Consider the following 21681-nt stretch of genomic DNA (forward strand, 5'->3'; position numbering starts at 1 on the left):
ATTTATTTCATTCCGGTGAAGTTTGTATTTGTTAATAAATAAACAAACAGTATGCCATGCAATGTTGCAATTCTGTAACTGTGGTTCTCGTGAACTTGTGGAGCTTTTACCCCCCCCCCCCCGTTCAAAAAACTACCCCCGTTAATCCACCCCAAATCCACCTCCTTCAAATTTCCTGCTTTCCTTCCTGAAAGTCCCTGTAATGTCCATCTTGTGTACTCTATGTACCCCACCCCATCCCTCTCCCTTTCACAGATCTCCTGTCTCTGTTCCCCACTGTTTTGTTCTCCCCCCTCCCACCCCTCATTGCTGTGTTGTGTGTTAGCTCTCATATGAGCCTCGACAATGTTTACAAAAAAAAAAGTATTTTACGCATGTATTACAATATATATGTTTCTATATTCACACGTAGATCGAGGAAGAGATCGATGGAGCCGTGAACATCGGCCGATAATGATGAGGAAGGAAATTGGCAAACGAGGTTGAAGGAGCAAACAGATAGGCAATGTAGCAAGTAGGGTTACAACATGTGGAGGACAATGGATGTCAGGGGGATACGTCTACAAAGAAGATGTGAGCAAAGTGGAAAAGTGTGCAGGAGAATTGGAGAGCGGAGTCGGAGAGAATGAGTGATACGGAGCAGGCGGTGTCATGAGATAACACGACTCACTGTTTGAAAAGGAGTGGAAGGAAGAACATTGCTTGGCCAGAGTCAGGGAAGCAATTTTGGCAATGGCAGTTTAAATTAATAGTCCTCGTATAAATAATACGACAGATTATAATGGTATCAGTGCAGCTCATGAGCCAAGTCCAAGGCATTGTTTTGTTCCCAAGGCAGAACAGCCACAAGAGCTTGGAGCTCTTTATGATGACTGTCTTACGTGCGAGAAAGATACTTCTACAAATTGAGCTTGCTCTTCATGGCATCATTTCTTCGGACTTCTTTTTTGCCAAAGCGTGTCTTTGCTGGGGAGAGGAAGAAGCACAAGTTATAGTGATCAGTCCAATGAGGGTTCGATTGGACAAGGAAAAGCCATAATGTGGAAAAGGACAATAGGTATTAACGTGAGGCCCATCAAGTCGGTTCCATTTTGCAATACAATGCTTACGGATTACCATGATAATTGTAGGTACCACCATCAAGGTACAATGTGAAAAGGTACATGGAGAGTTGGGAGGCTGGGGTGGAGTTGCCAGTAAACCTTCCATAAATTTATCTCATTCTTTTAAAAAAGCTGAGCGTTTCGGTAGTTTTTGGAGAGTGGTGGCCTCTTGGTGAGGACACAGGACTTGTATTCTCGAGATTTTTTTGCCTCAAATCTGATTGAAGGCACCTGTAATTGAGGGTTTGGATTTTAAGCTGGCAATTGAGTTGAGGGTACATACAGTGTCTATATAAAGTGTACACCCCCCCCCCACACCCCTTTCAAAAATTTCACCTTTTGTTGCCTTACAGCCTGGAATTAAATTGTAATAAATCCGACTTTTTCCGTCTTTATTTACATGTCAAACCCACAACTTCCAAGTGAAAAACAAATTCCACAAATTTCAGAAAACTTGGTGGAAGCACATTTGACAGCAATTACAGCTGTGAGTCTCTTGGGATAGGTCTCTACCATCTTTGCACACCTTGATTGGGTAATATTTTCCCATTGTTCTGATCAAAACTGTTCAAGCTCAGTCAAGTTGCATTGGGAGCGTTGCTGGACAGTAATTTCCAAGTCATGCCACAGATTTTTGATTGTATTGAGGTCAGGGCTCTGACTGGACCACTCAAAGACATTTATCTTATTGTTCCTTTGCCACACCGGTGGAGCTTTGGCTGTGTGCTTCGGGTCGTTGTCATGCTCAAAGGTGAAGTTCCGTCACTATTTCAGCTTTCTTGCAGAGGGCAGCAGGTTTTCCTCGGATTTTTCTGGATTTTACTCCATCCATTTTCCCTTCTATCCTGACAACTACTCCAGTCCCTGCTAAAGAGAAACATCCCCATAACATGATGCTGCCACCACCATACTTCACAGTAGGGACGGTGTTCTTTGGGTGATGTGCTGTGTTGGGTTTGCACCAAGCGTAACATTTTGCATTTTGACCAAAAAGTTCCATCTTGGTTTTGTCAGACCACAAAACTTTTTGCCACATGACTTGAGAATCTCTGGGCTGGTTTTTTGCATTTCTTAAACAGGACTGAATGTGGGCTTTTTTGAGTAATGGCTTCCTTCTTGCCACCCTTCCATGGAGGTCAGACTTGTGGAGAGCTTGGGATATTGTTGTCACGTGCACTGTGACCAGTCTTTGTCATAAAGGCATGTTGCTCTTTAAAAGTTGCCATTGGCCTCTTGGTGGCCTCTCTGATCAGTATCCTCCTTACCTGGTCATCCAGTTTGGAGGGACTGCCTGATCTAGGCAGGGTCTTGGTGGTGCCATATGCCTTCCACTTCTTAATGATTGTCTTGACTGTGCTCCAAGGGATATTGAAGGCCTTTGAAATATTTTTATTCCCATCCCCTGATCTGTGCTTTTCCACAACTTTATCCCAGAGGTCTTTTGAAAGCTCCTTGGTGATGTGGAAGAAATGAAATTAATTATATTCACATATTCTCAATTTTGTTATACTACTGTTTTTAACAGTATAGAATATGGTGTTACTTTTGTCCTGGAATCAAATTGACTGTCAGTAAAATCTCCTATTTGCAGCCTTTTGATCTCCCGAGTGATGTCGATGATGTACGAGCAAGATAAAATGGTATCTTACTAAATCTTATTTGCTTTATCTCAATGAAATATATATATCCAAATTAGTATTTCCAATGTTAAATGAAACTGCTCTGCTGCTAAAGAGAAAGACGCTTTTTGCTGCTGGCACCTATTGTCTGTTGGTAATTAAATAACTCCCAAAAGGCGTTTGCAATGGATGCCTTGTTGTCCAAGGACAGCATAAAATGGAATGTCGTGTTTTGAGAATCTGGTTACTCACTGGTGAACAGAAGGAATGATCAAAGTAGTGGGCTTGTGTCTCCATTCACTCAGCCTCTTCATATTTTGTCTTAACTTTGTTGTTACCCTCTCCTTCTCACGGCCGGCCTCGTATTCCCAATAGTGGGGCAGATAACAGCAATTTTTGAGAGGAATTGTGCAAATGATGATACAAGCATCAAATTTGGCACATTTGTTCTCCAGGGGATTCTAACCAAATCTGCCTGATTCGCCATTTGAAAATCCAAATTTCGAAAAAAAAAAAAAAAAATTCAAAAAGTCAAGATCACGAATCAATGTTGGATGCTGGCTGAGATTGGTGAATGTTTCAGAAACATTATCAAAGACGTTCCAAGTCTGCCATGCAGTTTTCTTCCCTTTACCGTGGAAAGCAGACACGACGTCACATCCAGTGAACGCATGGAAGTATGGGATCCCTCTAGCTTTTTCAGGCCCTATTGCAGAAACTACCTCATGGACTGGAATCCATCGTGCCTTGGCTCCTTGGCCAAAGGCAATCCACATGTTCTCAAGACCTAGTTCCTGTAAGGATGGCAGTACAGATATTGCTATGACTAATACGTCCGTGCCATTAGCCTTAATGATAATGGACTTGCTCTCATCCGTCGTTGCATCCCTGGCGTGTTCAAATATTCGAGTGTCAGCTTCTTCATGACAACATGGAGACACAGCATCCAGTGACTTACTTGTGTTGCTAATGGCATTTTCTCCTTTTGTGACAATGACTGTGCTTGTCGTCTGTGCTTCACACATCTTTTCCGCAAGGAAGTGAAACAGCTCAGTCTTGTTGCTGTCATCTCGAAGAAAGCTTCTCCAGTTACTTGGGGTCTTACTGGTTCCTGTCACTCTTCCTCTGATTCCTTGCCCCCTTTTCGACCTTGCCTCGGACTTTAGACTTGACTTCTTGTACACATCAAACACTACGTCCACCCTCTCGTACCTGGCACCAAAGGATTCCACCTTTGGGATGATATCTTCTTTAGCATAGTCATCAAATATCTTTGAAGTGCGTGGAGGTAGGGCATTGATAAGTGCTGAGCCATCAATGATGACTGCATCTCCCCTTGGTTCTCTGTCTGGGATGTTCACTTGCGCTTCAAGAATTTCAGCCAGCTGTGACTTCAAATTTTTTTGAAGTTTTTATTTTTATTTTTCAAAATTTGGATTTTCAAATGGTCAATCGGGCAGATTTGATCAGAAAGCCCTGCAGAACAGAAATGCCAAATTTGATGCTTGTATCATAATTTGCACGATTTTTCTACAATCTACTACACTACAAACTGCAATCATGATCTGAGCATGTCTTTCACCCCTTCCCTCTCAAAGTGGCCATGTCTGCAGTTCCCTTTCTCATGCTTGCCGCCCCCAACCCCCATTCACCCTTGCCCGATGTTTGCACTCTAGAATAGTATTATAAAATAAAAAAATAAAAATAGTAGAATAAAAATAAAAACAATTGCTCTGGCCATTTTGGGGAGAAAGAGGATCGTGTTTGTTATAACTTGTCTTGTTACCCTTTTTCCCATGCGCATGTTGGTTGTTATTTGTATTTGATGTGTGCTGTTAATCAATAGTCTCAGACTCTGAAAGAGAAGAACTGAATTCTTCCACAGTGCTCATGGTTGAGTCTTTGCTGTGAAATTCACTGCCCAGCAGTCACTACAATTCATTACTGGTGGAGGCCAATTAACTTTGTGTGTGATTTTGAAGGTGATTGGTTACACCTGAGCTAATATACAATTGCTATTATAACTAAGGTATTCTAGTTTTGTATTTTTAATTAATTTTCTGAAATTTGTAGAATTTCTTTTTCACTTGGAAGTTGTGGGTTACGATGTGTAAATAAAAGTGGGGAAAAGTCTGGTTTAATGCAATTTAATTCCAGGCTATAAGGTAACAAAAGGTGAACATTTTGAAAGGGAGGTGTAGACTTTCTATAGTCATTGTAGATGACCTCTACTCGTAAACCTGATCTGCTTGACATTCATTGGTCAGAGATGAATATTAATCCAAAGACATTCTCATTCATTTTTGTTAACTACTTGAATTACCTCCGCCATCAAAGTGGATGGAGGTTATATTTTCACCTCTGTCTGTGTGCAGCCTATCTCTAAAAGGTTATGGACAGATTTGGTGGACAGGTCGGATGTGTGACAAAGATGAATCGATTAGATTTTGGTGAAGATCCGGATTCAGATCGAACAGTTTATTTGAAGTTTTTTTTTTTTTTTAATTGATTCTTCACAATTCAGAGGCGGGGCCAAAACTATATATAGCATGATATTTCAAAAAGTTGTGGATGGATTAAGACAAAACTTGGTGGATGAGTTGGTTCGGCGACAAGACCAAGCCAATTTGATTTTGGTTCGGGTCCGGATTCAGATACCGACCTATCAGTGGGATGCAAAACGTAAACTTCAGCCTGGTGGAGGTCGGTACGCGCTCTACCGAGTGCCGTTCTAGTTTCATAAAGTTATACAAGCACACGTCCTTACCAGAGGATGTAACATTTTCCACTTTTTCTTCTTATGAGGATCTATAAACACAAAGATGAGAGGTTTATCAAGATTTAAAAAAAAATTATATTATCAGTGCAACAAGTAAACTTGCAATGCTTATGGCGGCATTTCTGATAGCAACTTGAGTTAATTTTCTTTCCTATAAAAAAATATATTGCATAACAGACAGCATGCTGGGTACAAGGTATCCCAAAAGTGGTTCCTTGGAATTCTTCAAAGGCAGGAGCATAGTTCTAATTGAATACCTGCTCAATTGATATAGTCTAAAACTAAGTTTCCGAGGGTCAATTTGAGTGCTCATATTTGACCAATGATTCATCAGTGACATTCAACTATTGTTTATGGCAAGCAGGATAACCTAGAAGTAGGTGCACTCGCCTTTGAGCTGTCTATCCTGGGTTCGAATCTCGACCCACAGCAAAAAAAATTATCACCCTGGTGTTTCACCTTTGGGGTGAGGCATCAGTGTGCATCATCCATCTAATGGACGTTAAATTGGAAGAACCATCAGCCAGCACTAGTTATTGGTAGATGTCAAAGATCCCATGCTGTCTTTACAGCTTGTTAAAGATCTTTGTAACATTCAGCAAGATGAATCGAGTTATTGTGGCCACTCTGACCAAATTCCAAATCCCTGGCATCTTCAGTCGAATGTTAGACCTGCTCAGCCGGCTTGAAACTTTCCATGGCCGAACCCACAAGGTGGGGATAACTGGAGCGGTTAAAAGTGATCACAGAATCTGTCATTGTTTACTTGGCCTCACGGACGATTTTTGTGGTTGAGAGTTTTAATAATTAATTTTGTAAATTTTGTTCTGAAGGTTGTTATGGAAATTCGATAAGCACCTTACTCTCTTCCCTTTTTCATGACCTTACTCTCTTTACCCCCACCATTCTTTCAACACGTCGCGATACAGTATCTTTATCAGCGATTATATAACAAATCTTTTTTTTTACCTTCGGTGATTATAGATTATAGGGATAGGTTTTTCTCCCTGCCAGTTTGCTCCTGCCTATCTGCAGATTGTCCAACAGAACTCTGACACACAACATTTTTGACTTCCTGACTTCCAACAGACACTGCTCCACTTGGACAGAAATCCTGCCTTGGTTCAAGGATTCACAGACGTCATTAGCATCTTCATCATGCACGGACTATTCTGCCTCCAAACCCCCTGGTGTAACGGGTTCTTTATTTATTTATTTATTTATTTTTTTAAACAATGGGGGAGGGCTAATGGAGGGACTTGTGCAGAAATCATATACTGGACAATGTCATTAGTAAACGTTGGTGTACTTTTTAATGTGGATTACAACGGTCATTAGTAAACAATGGACAACACACATATATATATATATATATACACGGATCTGCCAGCTCTGAAAAAAAAAAAAAATGTAGCTGAAAAATTCCTATCACCGAGTGATGTAGCCGACGTAGCGCTGTCAGTCGTATAAAAATAGCACGCACAATTATGTACGCTGTACAATACATAATACTTCATAATGATAATAAACGACAGTGTGGCCCTGTTTTCAAACTTTCAGACTGAAGCAATGGTTCCACGTTTACCTTCTGGCAAGTAAATTACCTTTGAATTGAAGAATTCCGCGAATAATTTGTTGTTACAGTCGAAATTAAAACACATATTTATTTTTAGTGAAGCTTTTCATGTTGTTCAAACAATCGCACTGTTCCGAAAATATACATATCACAATTGACAGGAGCTCGTTTCTTCATTTATAAATTATAACATCGATGCAATGATTGCGTATTTATAAAATCCAAACGCTATTTATTTATCTTTCTATAATCGATGCGAGAGGAGATTGTAAGCTGCTGCTAACAACACCGATGGCCGTCATGAACAGCACAAAGGTAAAACTAACGTGTCTTCCGTCTCTCTTGGATGCGTGTTACAATTGCCGACGGTATTCAGTACAGTAACATGCTGTACAGGTTTGTATCCGAGGAGCAATAGGCTATACCATATGGCCTAGGTGTGTAGTTTTGTGGAAGTACGATGTTCGAAAATGAAAACGAAAAAAAAAATGTTCGCATAACGACGACGTCGCTTAGCGACGCGTTTCTCAGAACGTAACCCCGTCGTTAAGTGGCGCATGACTGTGTTTTGTTTCAGCACTGCTTTATTCAGTTGAATCAACCCATGCTTTGGATCTAAGGTTTTACCGACTTCAGGCATGACCCGTGGGGAAGAACAGCGAGAGCAAAGACACAATGATGGGACCCGCTGCTTGTGGAGGTAGTCCCAAATGCCAGGAGGATCAGACTGACGCAGAAGACAATGCAATTGGCGCTGCGCAGGAGAGCAGACACACAAGCCCTGACGTCTGAGGATCATAGGTTTGATACTCTGCCATCTTGCATCACCCTTATCACTCCTCGCCTTTATTGCTCCTCACCTTGCCTTCTCGGATCAGGTTGCTCGAGCTCGTCGCTGTGGGACCTCAACCAGCCTGTGCCAACACAAGCCTTCGCCTGCCTCCATTATTTCCTAAGAGTGTGGTCTGTGGTGCTTAGCGGGGATATAATTTTATTTATTTAATCACTGCGTATAAGTTTGCGCGTCCCCACATCCATATTTGTGTCTGTTGACTCGCTTGGTTTGTTCCATTCTCCACGGCCCATCCACCTCTTCTCCCCGCGTCTCGTTCTTCTATTATAAATAAACCCTTAAAAAAGAAAGAAACATTTTCCATCCTTCTGCCTTCCACAGGTGTCACCGCCAAAATTGTGTGTGGTAACTTGTAACAACTAAACGCAGTTTAGATCGGAACCTTTCGGCTGGTCGCGAGATTAAATATCTCGGCGTGGAAACATGTCGCGCTTGCGAAACTCCGACGCGACAATACGTCTTTATCTTGAGGGTAATCTACTCCGTGCTGATGTCGGTCAGTCAGCCAGAAACACGTCCATGGATTGATTCCCAAGTGATGGGCTGGTATTGCTAAAACAACCAGAGTGGTGTCAAAGCCACCCAATGCTCGCCTGTTTATACATTTTTCGTTTTTAAAAGACTAGTCTCATAATATTTTTTTTATAAAGCATTGCAGTGAAGTCTGATCCAAATAATTTTAAAGCAATATATGTATTTGTATATTGTAATCAGTAAAAAATAGTGTGGTAGATAAAAAAAAAAACATTAGAAAGGAAACTAGAGGCAAGCTTTGCTTCAAGTGGTTGAGTGGCACAGGCAGAATTATTCTGGATACACGAAATCCACTCTTCAGAAAATGTAGATTACTATATGAAGCGAAGTGTGAACATTGATGTTTTTGAACTATGGAAATTTTAATTTGAAATGTCGCTACAGCCATGTATGCCATGCCATGGCCAATATTATTGATTATCGAGGCCGATAGGCACGGATACATGAAGTCATATTAGAACATTCATTATGGCATTAGTATACTAGTAATTCGTGTATATACTGTACATGTTAAATAAATACATGTTTGACCTTCGAATATTTAATTGTTATTTTCTGATATCAATGAGGGTGAGAATATTCAAAATTCTTCTTCGGAATTGAACGAACTACTTCTTAACGTGAGAGCATGACCCCCGCAGACGTCTCTGTGACAGATATACTGCATTTTAGAGCATAAAAACGAATTCAGCACACCCAAAAACCTATAACTAGACATATTAGAACCCACATCGGAGGGAACAACTTTCCAGTGGCCAAAAATCGGCCATCTTGGACGCCATTTTGGATTTTTCTGCCATATTGGATGCCTAATGTCTAGTCCCCGACTGCTAGCAGACATAGCAATCATAATCATCGACAAACATACACATATCAAGTAACATTAACGTATTTTAGCAGGTGTAGGAGTCCATTTCTGTGTCAAAATGCGAAAAAGGCCGCCATTTTTGGGAGGAAAATTCTAAAAATCGGCGAGTGGGGTTTTTATCCATATTGGAAAGCTACGACGGGAAGCCAACTTGACAAGCGCAAAAAAGTTGCAATATGAAACACCCTATTATATAGTGATGGTTCAATAAATCTCAGTATCAGCTGCAAAAAACATAGTGTTATTTGTGTGGTTGGCAATGATGGCGTACTTTGCTGAGTGTGGCATGAAGCCGGTGGAGAAGGAATGTGCGGCTTGACGAAGAGGCGCAAAGTTTGGATGGTGCCGCTTTTATTCTTTGGAGGTTGTGGTTGAGATTCACCTACAAAAGTGAACAAATGTTTCCAGACTGCTTCAAGTATAAACAGTGGCACAGCAAATCAGATCAACACAAAAGTTATAACCACACATCAATAAAGTGGTTGAAGAGACATACAATGGCCAGTGGCCCAGATGGATCGATCCACCACACTCTTATTTCCTGAATAAGCCGCCGAGTCCACAAACACCTATCAATTCCATGCAAACATTTGATGAATGTTTGAAGCTGCGGCAGGCGATACAGCTTTGATTCTCAAACGCACATTGTGACGTATACATACTGTAGATACACGAACATACTGCACGTCACACATCCTTAAATATTATTCTTTGTTCAATCAGCATATCTCGTACTCCAGACAATAATGCGTTATCCCGTCTCAATAACGCGTTGCTTTGACATCGCTCAATTTTGCCATTGTGGGATCTCAAAAGATCGCTTGGCCTTCCAAGATGTTCTTGCATCGTAATCGTAGACCTGCATTGAAGTTGTGTACCTGCTATTTGATTAGAATTCTTGACCTGCTGTTTTAGGATTGGGATCAAATTCACAAAAAAACACCTTTTCGATCATAACTTCCATCATTTTCCTCTGATTTTGATGATCTTGCATTTTATGGATACATTGTAGATGGAGACACACATTCTTAATTTACACTCTATACCTAAATGTTGAAAGTCAAGATCATATGACTGTCCAAACAAAATATGCCATCATTGGATCGTGGGCCATGGGTAACTTGTGTGCGATCACCAAGCGTAAGCTTGGGAAGGCTTACCCTTGGCGATCACTTTGTGATTGCAGATATTGAGTTATATTTGTGGTGTTTAATGATAATGGAGGAGCTTGGACATGTATCACATGCAAGACAAAGACACAAGTCGATTAGTTTCCGTTTACATAACCCCGAGGTCGGCAACCTGCGGCCCGCGGGCCAAATGCGGCCCGCGAGCTCCTCCCGTGCGGCCCGCGGCGCCTTGTCCGGATTTCCATTAGGTGCGGCCCGCGAAACATTTTTCTGAACCGACGGCAAATTTAACATATGTGGACATATGATTCTTCCACATATATCACAGTCTCTGTATGTCACAATAAATTATTTTCGCTTCTAGTCCACTTAACTTGGTCTTAAATATTTTTTCGTTGTTGTTTCAGATGGCTGAAGGTCTTAAGGTTCAATTTACAATTACATTTATTATCATTGATTTTAGGTGTGTTTGTTATTTTTTCGGGTTGGGAGGGGGGTGCGGCCTGCGAGGTGGCCCGAACGTGGCCCAGTGGCCCGCGGCCTGGTTTAGGTTGCCGACGCCTGAGTCATAACTTATAAGGACCTCATTGGACAATCATACCATAATGGAGCAAACGTCGATTTCACCAAAACTCCAAAATTGACATTTAACAGTTCTTAGGCCTATGTAGAGGTTCCCAGACCCAGTTCTACCTCTGGTTTTGACCAGATGTCTTTTGATAACTTTTGTCAACATTTTGATGTCAACATGACGTCTTTTGATGAAACCCATCAGTGAAGCTATCGGTGGCCAGGAGGAATGCATGACTAGTGTTCTTGGAAACATCTATGTTGCACAACTGGACCTTCTAGATGCTTTGAAAAAAATTGCAAGCTGATGCGGGTGGCCCCCTGTGGCTGTGGTCTCCGCAGGCACCGAACGGAGTCCCTGCAAGGGGGATGCCAAATAGGCTAAAGCCTTATTGTATCAAGTAAAACAAATTCCTGGAAGAATGAACAAGACAAAACAAGAGATGTTTCAACAAAATCAAAGTTTTTGCTCACTCTCTTCTGCCCAAATGCATTCTGGGTACATTCCTGCACTGATTGAGGGCCACAGGCACACGCCTTGATGTGGCCCAAGGGAATGCACTCCGATGGGACCTACACTGCCTGTTGAGTTATATTTGACTATCTCGGATCGTATGCAGGACTACAATGTTAGGGTGAACAAGCTACTTTCAAAATCGGAAACACTGTTCTAACATATCGTGCTCCCCCTACGATAATAATTAAAAACTTATTCATACTTGTTAATTGTCCAAGATGGTATAATCGATTTCAAGTTTACTTTTCAGCCACCTGTGCATTTGTGCCACCATTCTTAGATTTCCTCCCTGCCCCCTCCCCAACCCACTCCCCCACAATAATCCATCACTCACCGGCATACAATCGACGAATCCGATCAATATCCAGATCACTCAGACAGTCGGCATGGCCAATCGTCATCGGAGTCAAGGGGATGATCACAGGCTTATTCTCATCCTTCGCAAACGTTGTTCTGATAAAGACATCACGACAAGGTGGATCAAATACCTCATGTAACTCAAAGTCATTCCAAGTCGTTGTGCAATAATGATTTTTATTAATCACTGTTCCAGGTCTCATAAGAGGGGTTTCAAATATCACGTGCAGGATATTAGTAGATAATGGATAAATCAAATTATGGGATCTAAACCTATGAACCTAACATCATGAGCTAAGTGCTCACATGTGTGAAACAAACTGGCCAACCCAGATAAATACTACAAGGGCACTCGGTAGAGCGCATACCTCCGCCACGTAATGCCTGATTCATGAGAACATATCGGGCCCAATACATTTTTGAAACATCATGATATACAGGACTACATCGTTTTTGGCCCTATCTCTCTCAATGGTGAAGTATCACTTTAAAAATTAAATAATTCTTCAATCCAGATCCAGATTTGGAACTTCACTGAAATCGAATCACTTCGTCGAGGTCACACATCCAACGTGTTCACCACACTGTTACATGGGGGGGGGGGGCTCTCATTCACCCAAGAAAACGAATGTTCACGGCGCTTTAATGCAGTTAAAGTGCGGTGAGTTGTGTTGGCCATGGTAGGTTGCGTGGGACGGAGGGACGGGAGGGGGAGAAGATGAAGGGAGTGGAAGGGATTAGTTGAACCTGCCAATTAGTTGTCATTTTCACATTGGCAATTCTCAGAAATCGGTTTCTTGAATATGATGTTGTGACAGGATAGCCCAGAGGTACAGGGAGGTGCACTTGGCTCTGAGCCATTAAGCCTGAATTGGAATCTCAGCCAAACTATCACCCATCACCCTGGTGTTTCGCTGATAGGGCGAGGCATATATGTGCGTGTCATCCTTCAGATGGACGTTAAGTCATTGGACACTGTTCCTTGGTGTACGTTAAATATCTCACGGTGTCCTTCACAAAGAGTCGATGAGTGATTCCTGCTCCTAACCTGTGGAGGGCAGTGTTTCAGCAGTGTCGTTACACCCTCCAAGATGCAACCTGTGAGCCGGTACATGAGTGTTGGCTGATAATAAGCATATGATACGATGACGACTGGACTTCATTTATGGACAGCTATGATATCGCTTCCACATTTCATATATCGACTGCATTCAGCTGTGTTCTGTGTATCCTTGATCAAAAGCATCGCGAGACCTTTTTTTTTAATCACGAAGGCAATATCAAGCCGATAGTACCACTTTCAGTTGAAATCACAATGTAATTGTGCCCATCTCGTCTCCAATCAATTTTCCCCTCCTAAGTTTGTAAATCTACTCAGCGTGCCTATCCATTGCTTTGTTGGCAGGTTTAATCAAAAGACAGCATGTTGCACTTCACAAACACAATGTATGTCTATCTATGAGTCTCAATGAGGATGTAAACACGAAATTATTTCATTTTTAACAACACGTAGTTGCTCTTGTTGTTCTTTGTGTGCTCCTTCCATTTACTTTCAGATATTTTTCAATTGCTTTGCGAAATGTTACTATATATAATCTCGTGTGCTCTTTACATGTCCTTCTAAAAGGGTTCCTCCTCGTGTTTGAACCACCACATGAAGCTCCTAATTCCCACTTCTCCTTCAATGCCAGAAGTAGGGGGTTTTCAAACAGGTACCTAGAGGATTAAACTTACAAATTTTTATTCGACTAAATTGATTATTGGCTTTCCAACCAATTAAATCGATTATTAGCTTTCCTACGACACCATTTTTATTACTCTATGGAAGTAGGAACCCCACACACACACACACACACACACACACACACACACACGTCATTAAATGCAGTCCAAAAACACGAAACTTACTTGCTGTAGTGCATTATCGATTTGAAGTCGTAGGGAATGTCAAGCGACTGTTTTTCATACTTCTCAAATGCATTGTGACAGCCTGGAAACACATTTTGAGAGCAGATTAGCAGAGATCATGTTGATGCGCAAATCAGATCCTTTGCAAAGTGCAGTGTTGGGGAAAGGTCAGGATGTTGTGATGATTGTCAAGGAGCAAATGGAATCGGGAAATGCATTAACCCCAACGCCCTTTTGCACGGGGGAAGGCTTATTGCTGTTGCCGGGTTTGTTACCTACAATTAGCACCTCTGATTTTTAATGGTACAAACTTTTAATTAAAAAAAACAAATAGTTTTTTTTAGACCCCTAGCAATACTAAAGCACCATTTTGAAAATAACTTCTTTTTTTTTTAACCTCCGCCACTGAAGGGAGACGGAGGTTATGTTTTCACCCCTGTCTGTTCATCTGTCTGTTAGCATAATATCTCAAAACGTTATGGACGAAACTTGATGGACAGGTTTGGGTGTGTGATGAGGACGAATCGTTTAGATTTTGGTGAGGATTTGGATTTGGATCTGGATATGAGAGCTTTTGTTTTTTTAAGTGATTCTTCACCATTGAAACATGATATGTCACATGATACTTCAAATAGTTGTGGACGGATTATGACAAAACTCGGTGGATGAGTTGGTAGGTGACAATAACAAGCCGATTAGATTTTGGTCAAGGTTAGGATGCACATCTGACCTATCAGTGAAATACAAACACGAACTGTTCAGCCTGGTGGAGGGAGGTATGCGCTCCACCGAATGCCTTTCTATTTTCTTCCTGCACTCTCAACACTCCCAGTTTCCAAATTATCATTTTCCGAGCTGCATCTCGGAGCTGGCAGGGACTTTTGGAATGAAATTTTGCATCATTAATGCGAATAGAAAGCACGCAGGGTTGACAGTTTTTTTTTTTTTACCTTGACCTCATTTTAAGGTCAACACCCAATTATGGACATTTTAACATTTTTCACCAAAACTTGACCTTGGGCTGTCTGATCAGCACAAAATTGCTCTCACTAAACAGCCAAGAGCAAGGTGCAGTTACGCTTCAGTTTACATCATACACCTATGGGTTAAAAGTCAAGGTGAAATGGTGGATAAAATAAATAATGTGGTTTTTGTCATCGCTCAATTTTGCCAATTTGTAATCTCAAAGACCGCTTGGCCTTCCAATATGTTTTTGTATCATAATGGTGTACCAGCACTGAAGTTGTGCACCTGATATATGTTTCATGTCCTTTAACTTTTTCGAGTTGTGAACTAATTAACATAAAACACCTTTTTCATCACAACTTGAATAATTTTCCTTCGATTTTCATGGTGTAAATTTTCTGGACAGATTGTAGATGGGGACACATTTTGTTAATTTACACTATCCCTATATGTTGAAGGTCAAGGTCATATGCTGGTCCGAAAAAAATACGGTCATCATTGGATCACCAGCTAAGGGTAAGTCGCAGGAGATCGACAAGCATAAGCCTCCTCCAGTCAGGGAAGGCTGACCCTTGGCAATCGCTTTGTGATCACAGATATCTGGTTATTATCATTATTAATGTGAAGATCATAATTACCGATCATGTTTGAGTAGATGGAACACGTACATCTCAAGCAGGACTAAAGTATTGGGAGACATCCATGTACTTTCACATAAATTATCAGAACAACAAGGGATTTGAACCTAGGATCAGAGCATCATGAAATGTGTTCAGTTTGGAATGCTAAACGATCACTTGTAAATGTCATGTTGAAATCTGTTATCACAATTGATCGCGAGCTTTGACCATCATACTCTTCAAAGCCTAGAGGTCGCGTTTGATCACCGAATGAGGGAACTTTGATCTCTGTAAATCCCAAAATTAATTTTGTGTCCTGCTCAGTATGCCATGTTCGATTCAGGTTCATCAATAACTCAGGATCTCTTTTCACCGAGTTAAAATATTTCAGTTATCATTATTAATTATTATTTTTAATTAATCATAAAATATTATTCAGGGTCCGTACATCTGGGACTGTGAGTTGTTCGTTGGTTTTGTGTTCTCGCTACTGAATGTCCTATTGCTGGCACTTGGTCGAACTCTTGGTACCTTGAAATGTAATAATTTATTTATTCACAAGTGACATGTCTCCAGGCCCACTTGTAATTCCAGAAAATAGTCAATTATTTTTCGCAATGTCTCAAGATTATAGTAGAGTATATCGATGATATAATTATGGAAGGCTATCGCACTCTCTGTCTGTGTCCACCTCACCCCCTCTCCACCTCGAGCAATATCGGTGAAAAGCACAGGTTAGTGGAGTTCATGATTACAATGATATCAAGTGTCATTCTGAAAGATGCAGTTGCTTACAGTAAATGAAAACACAATTGCATTAGAAATCAAATATACTTTCACACTTTTTTCTCATTTTTAAAATTATTTTATATGCATAGACCTTTTGACGCCTCACCATTCTGGATGTTGTCCTTCATCACTCGGATGTATTTGTCTCGGTCAGACCGGCAGTGTTCGTGATGGAACCCCAGCACGTGCATCAGCATGTGCAGCACTTTAGCCTTGTGTACAACACCCGACTCCGAGAGGGACAGGCTCTGTGCCCCACCAAGCCGACCCAAGAACGACCATGTCCTTTTATGGGATGTAAAGAAAACAAGAAACAAATCAATCCCAAGAGCTTTACAAGATTATTGATAGGTCTCTCTATCTCTATCTATCTCTCTCTCTCAACACAAATGGAGGAAATGCAACATTTGTAACAGGAATAACTACAATTGTTTAAATTATTGCACTTGATTGGTGCCACTTTTAAAATTATTTAACTCATTAATTTCCTTCAATTGGAAATCAACGAAATAAAAAAAATTAACAGGAGAGAAATTCATTGAGTCGCAGTTCAAGCCCAAAAATCAGACGAAACGCTGCACTGCTGCCCTGCGTGCGCTACACACTTGCCCAAGGCCTGGATGAAAATGAAGTCCGCCTCGCTCGTCCGTTGAACAAGACGTACACACGTCTTTGCACGAAACTCTTGCACTGCCTGCTGGATGATTTCACGTTCATCATCATCTGTTTTTCAAAAACACCAAAATTGATATTAGAATGAGGTGTAGTTTCTTTCAAACGATATCTTTTTCTTTTGTTACACTTACACGAGGCTCATGGAGGAGATTGCGCATAAAATGCAGGACAAACAGTGTTACAAGGACATAAGTGGAAACTAGGTAAAACAAAGAAAATATAATTTGAACATGCGTTCCTCGCATCATTAACCGGTGGTTTAGATGAGAATACGAATCGGTGGAACCACAGCCAATTTTTTTTTTTTTAACAAAAGCAAGGGCTCTTTATAAGAGCAGCAACAAAAATAAAAAAGACAAACAAGAAAGTGTAAACAAAAGCCGATAATGGAGCGAGGGACATGGGAAAGACGTATTGTATTGTGTGGAGCTTCCACGTACTACCGACAATGCGAGTAAAAGCAGAAAAACTAATAAAAATAAGAAGAAGATTAATTCACAGTGACAGCATGAATGTAAATAATCGTCATGCCTGACTTGTGTAATCTGATCCTCGTTGGCATTTATCTTCCACATAGTTATTTAAATTGATATGCAAACTAGCGTCAGTGGATTCTTCCCTTGGAACTTTTCTCAAAACTCTCAGGCACACACGACATTCTTTTTATCCGGATATTGATTTGGTGCAATCAAATTAACATCACACGACGCACATGTCATCATCTGCTTCTATCGTGCTTCCGCCGCTGAAGATGAACCGAGGTTATGTTTTCAACGCAGTCGGTCTGTTCGTTTGTGAACAGGATATATCAAATAGTTGAAAATCTGAAGAAAAAAAAAAAACTGGTGCACAGGCTGGGTGCGCGACAAGGAAGAATCGATTCGATTTTGGTGAAGATCCGGATAAGAGATTTTTTTTTAACTCCAAAGTGATTCTTCACTATTGAGAGATTTGGCCCAAAACGATACATAGCATGACATCTCAAAACGTTGTGGACGGATGACAAAACTCGGTGGATGAGTTGGTTTGGTGACAAGAACAAGCCGATTAGACTTTGGTTCAGGTTTGGATGATCAGTGGGATACAAAATGTAAACTGTTCAGCCTGACAGAGGTTTGTGCTCCACCGAGTACCGTTCTGTTATTTTATTTTTAGTTTCTGGGGAATCAATGTCATCATTTGAATATTAAAATAAGAATATGGCTAATTTTGGAAAGTTCTTATTTCTTTTTTCATCATAATTTTTCCAATTAAAATCCACTTATTTCCCTTTTTTTTATTCGAATATTTATTTTTGTATGTTGATGTCATTATTCATTTTAAATTTTCTTTGAAAAAATAAATTTTCTTTGAAAAACAATACAACAAATATGCATACGTCGGTCCGACTCATCCCATTTTTATGAAATGAAAAAAAAAAATGCAAATATGAAAAAAAAAGTTGTTTTCCGTAAGGGGTGATATCCCACTATTAATTTGCAATTGGTCACGAGCTTTGACGCCAATACAACGTTTGATTACGGACACTGGGCATTAAAAAAAAAACTGGATATATTGAACAAACTGTTTTAAATGAGGCACCTTGCTGCCATTAGTGCATTTAAATTCCATCAGATGTGACAACAAATGTGAATTGTTGCTCCCAGCTTGCCGGCTCGACGACACAAGATTCCATTTGCATTTTTGCTTTGTCCATCCCTACCCCGTCTAGAATCCCGTCTGGGCACGGGTAACTTGCTCGTGATTATAAAATTAAACACATTTTTTCCTGGGTATTTGTTCCACGGGTCCTCTTCTACTTTTTCTGTTCTTTTCAAGTTGCTTTCTTCAATCTTCAATTTCCCACTATGCTCAGCATCTTCCCATGTAGGTCTGGCTGTGATTGTACCACTTTTCATGAGTTATTTGCCTCACGTTTTCCCGGGACATCTCTTGTCGAAGATCACTCCTCCACTGTTGAAGATTCATGCCTGCGTCACATGCTGCTTCCCGGTTCCCTACCCAGAGCTGCTATGCTTGGAAGGCCAGGTCTCTCTTCACACCAGCCTTGAATGCAGAATGGTCCATTTATGTTGGGTTAAGGAAGGGTGAGTATGGTGGTAACAACTTCAGTTGGATCTGTTGATTGATACCTGGTGGAAGTTGGGTGTGCACTTGTCGTAGATTAGAAAGACTTGCTCATCTGCAGGTAACATTCTCACACTCATGGGCTGTGTCTGCAAGAAACTATTCAAATCTTTTTCTCGTAATGGTCTCAAAAGCTTTGCAGTGATGTATGAACCCAATCTCCCCAGAAACAGCAAAGGTTATATTGCAGTTCCATCCTCGTTGTCCATGTACGTGTCCCAGGACACCATGAGGAGCTCTCCCAAAATAATGCCTCGTCCAAATGTTGTGGCCTATTTCATCAATGTGGACACAGTGAGCAACAAGTCCATGTTCTAAGAACCACTGAGCAGATTCGATGTGCATGTCCAGTACACCAGAAGAGTTTCGAGCATCAGGCACATCTTCTGCCAGTTTAATGGTCATCAGCATGCCATTAAGGGTTCTCGCAATGGTGCTTGGAGACACAGTTGGTTTGTCTGGCAGGGCATATTGAAGGTTATTTTTCATCTTTTTAAGAGTCAGCAGAGGCTTGATATCCAGTATTCGCTGGACTCATCTCACATCTCTTGATCAACTTCGGTGGTGTGTGCTCCTGTAGGTAACTTTTCATGAAGGCCATTGCACAAATATGTCGCCACAATTGACCTTGCAGTGGATCGCTTGATGCTTCGAGTATCAGCCAGTTCTACATCGTCGGCGTTGTTGTTTACAAAAGCTTCAATGAGACTCCCCCCTATCTATGTTAGATACTCTCCTGTAATGACCACGGGCAGCCATCTTTATTTTCAAAAATGGCTTCAGAGAGAAGTGTACCTTTACCAAAAACGAGTCCAGAAATGAACGATCCTCGGAACAGGCATATAAGAATTTTAATTTGAAAAAAAACACCGGAGAATCGAATGCAAATTTTGCCAATGTATGTCCATTGATGAAATTGAATTCTTAAATCGCCCTCTTTCGATAACTATAATTTTATATATAATTTGTGTGGTTAACTATAATTTTTTTGATAGGCAGCTTCACAAGATATATCCAGAGAGCCCGATTGCTAACAGGAGTGGTAATGATTGTACAGTTGCTGCATATCTGGATTAGAGTTGGACAGTGGTTTTTGTACAGGTGTATATCATAAAGTTGATGATTTAAGTTTCCCTGTAGTCGTGTATGCCTGGTGTTGGCTTAATGGTTAAGGTAGTGGGCTTGGGATCCTAGGGTCCTGAGTTCAAATCCCGCTCAGCTGTTGAATTAACACCAGGTGGGGTTGACTCTGCCTGTCATCCTTCCGAGGTCGGCAAAATGAGTGCCAGCATGCTGGTATACTGTGTCGGAGTGGCGACCCGTCCAGGATTGTTCCCAATAGCCAAGGAGACTGCTTCGGCGGCACCAACGCTCTGCACAGAGTATGGTCCTAATGGATGGATGGATGTAGTCGTGTACACCTTTCCAGGTAGCAATATACCAATTCAAATGGGTTGCAATGTCTTTTCATCTCAGATACTTAGATTTGCAAGAATTTGTTCCGCAACGGATGATTTTGTGGAACGTGCTGAGAAGGTTCTTTCCATCATGTTAAACAGAGGATATTTGGCTGATTGTTTGATCAGGTCTTGTGAGAATGTCTTTAGACTCAATCATCACCTTTTATTGAAGTTTGGTTGGTTTTAGTGGAAACAAGTTCCTATTGCATTGCATTTGATATATAATAATAATAATGAATTAATTATTTTAGTGAAGTAATTTTTTTTAAATTAATAGTGTTGGTTATATATATATATATATATATATATTTATATATATTTATAGATTTATTAAATAAAGAGGGTAATTAGATAATAAATAAATAAATACAATGAATAAAATATTTTTTATAAAATACATTATAAATAAGCATGAATATAATTTGTTGGTGGCTGCTAAGATACGCAGTGCAGCATGTTAAAAATCGGTTGTTAATGACAGTTTGAGTCGATGTTTCGATGGAGGTGCTGTGTAATGGACATGTCTGCAAGGTAAAGTGTTTTTCACTTAATTTATTATCATATAAAGTGATGTACGATTAAAGTTATTCAAATGTAGTAATACTTTAAACAAGAAAAAGGCGTTGTGCAGAGCACGATACTTGCAAAATCCACCATCTCTCCAAAGATTACCATAGATACATCAAATTGTCCATTTCATGAAGATTAAAATTCACAATCTTAATCAAAGTGCAGGTCAATCGGATGAAAATTAATTATTTTTCAGATTGAAATATATGATTTTAAAAGTTTGACCTTGAGTTGTCCTTTGACCTTTTTTCCTCAAAAATAGTTGCTTTCTCAATTCAGTGATGGATGATGTAAATCCTGTTCAACTTTCAAGTTGATAAGATGTAAATTGATGATTTTTCAGTTGAAAATTGATTTTAGAAGTTTGACCTTGAGTTGACCTTTGACTATTTGATCCCAAAAATAGTTGCTTTCCCAATTCAGTGATGTATTATGCAATTGCTGTTTAATCAACAAGTCAATCGGATTAAAATTGACAATTTCTCAAATAAAATTTGATGATTTTTTTTATAAAAAAAAAAGAAAAAAAAACTTCTATTTTTCAATTAAAATTTGAACCCTTTTTGATAATTGATTATATAAAGGAGCATTCATTGTCACATTTGATTGAATGATCCGGCTGTTAAAGTGAATGAAATTGGCTGGGAAAAACAAGATGTG

General features: G+C 40.3%; 1 protein-coding gene across 1 annotated transcript in view; it reads right to left on the bottom strand.

The window, feature by feature from the left end:
- Positions 1–379: 379 nt before the first annotated feature.
- Positions 380–21681, bottom strand: part of LOC147017653 (uncharacterized) — a 52284-nt gene continuing 30982 nt past the window's right edge. The window contains exons 11-17 of the mRNA XM_085847391.1: positions 16795–16912; positions 16296–16474; positions 13815–13896; positions 11884–12002; positions 9604–9714; positions 5490–5530; positions 380–966 (exon numbers count right to left, since the gene is read on the bottom strand). Of these exons, the coding sequence (XP_085703517.1) occupies positions 919–966; positions 5490–5530; positions 9604–9714; positions 11884–12002; positions 13815–13896; positions 16296–16474; positions 16795–16912 (698 nt within the window). The 3' untranslated portion in view covers positions 380–918. The remainder of the gene's footprint in view (positions 967–5489; positions 5531–9603; positions 9715–11883; positions 12003–13814; positions 13897–16295; positions 16475–16794; positions 16913–21681) is intronic.

Source organism: Eptatretus burgeri, chromosome 11 (genome assembly GCF_056783735.1).
Source record: "Eptatretus burgeri isolate ZD-2024b chromosome 11, Ebu_testis_v1, whole genome shotgun sequence".
Classification (NCBI taxonomy): domain Eukaryota; kingdom Metazoa; phylum Chordata; class Myxini; order Myxiniformes; family Myxinidae; genus Eptatretus; species Eptatretus burgeri.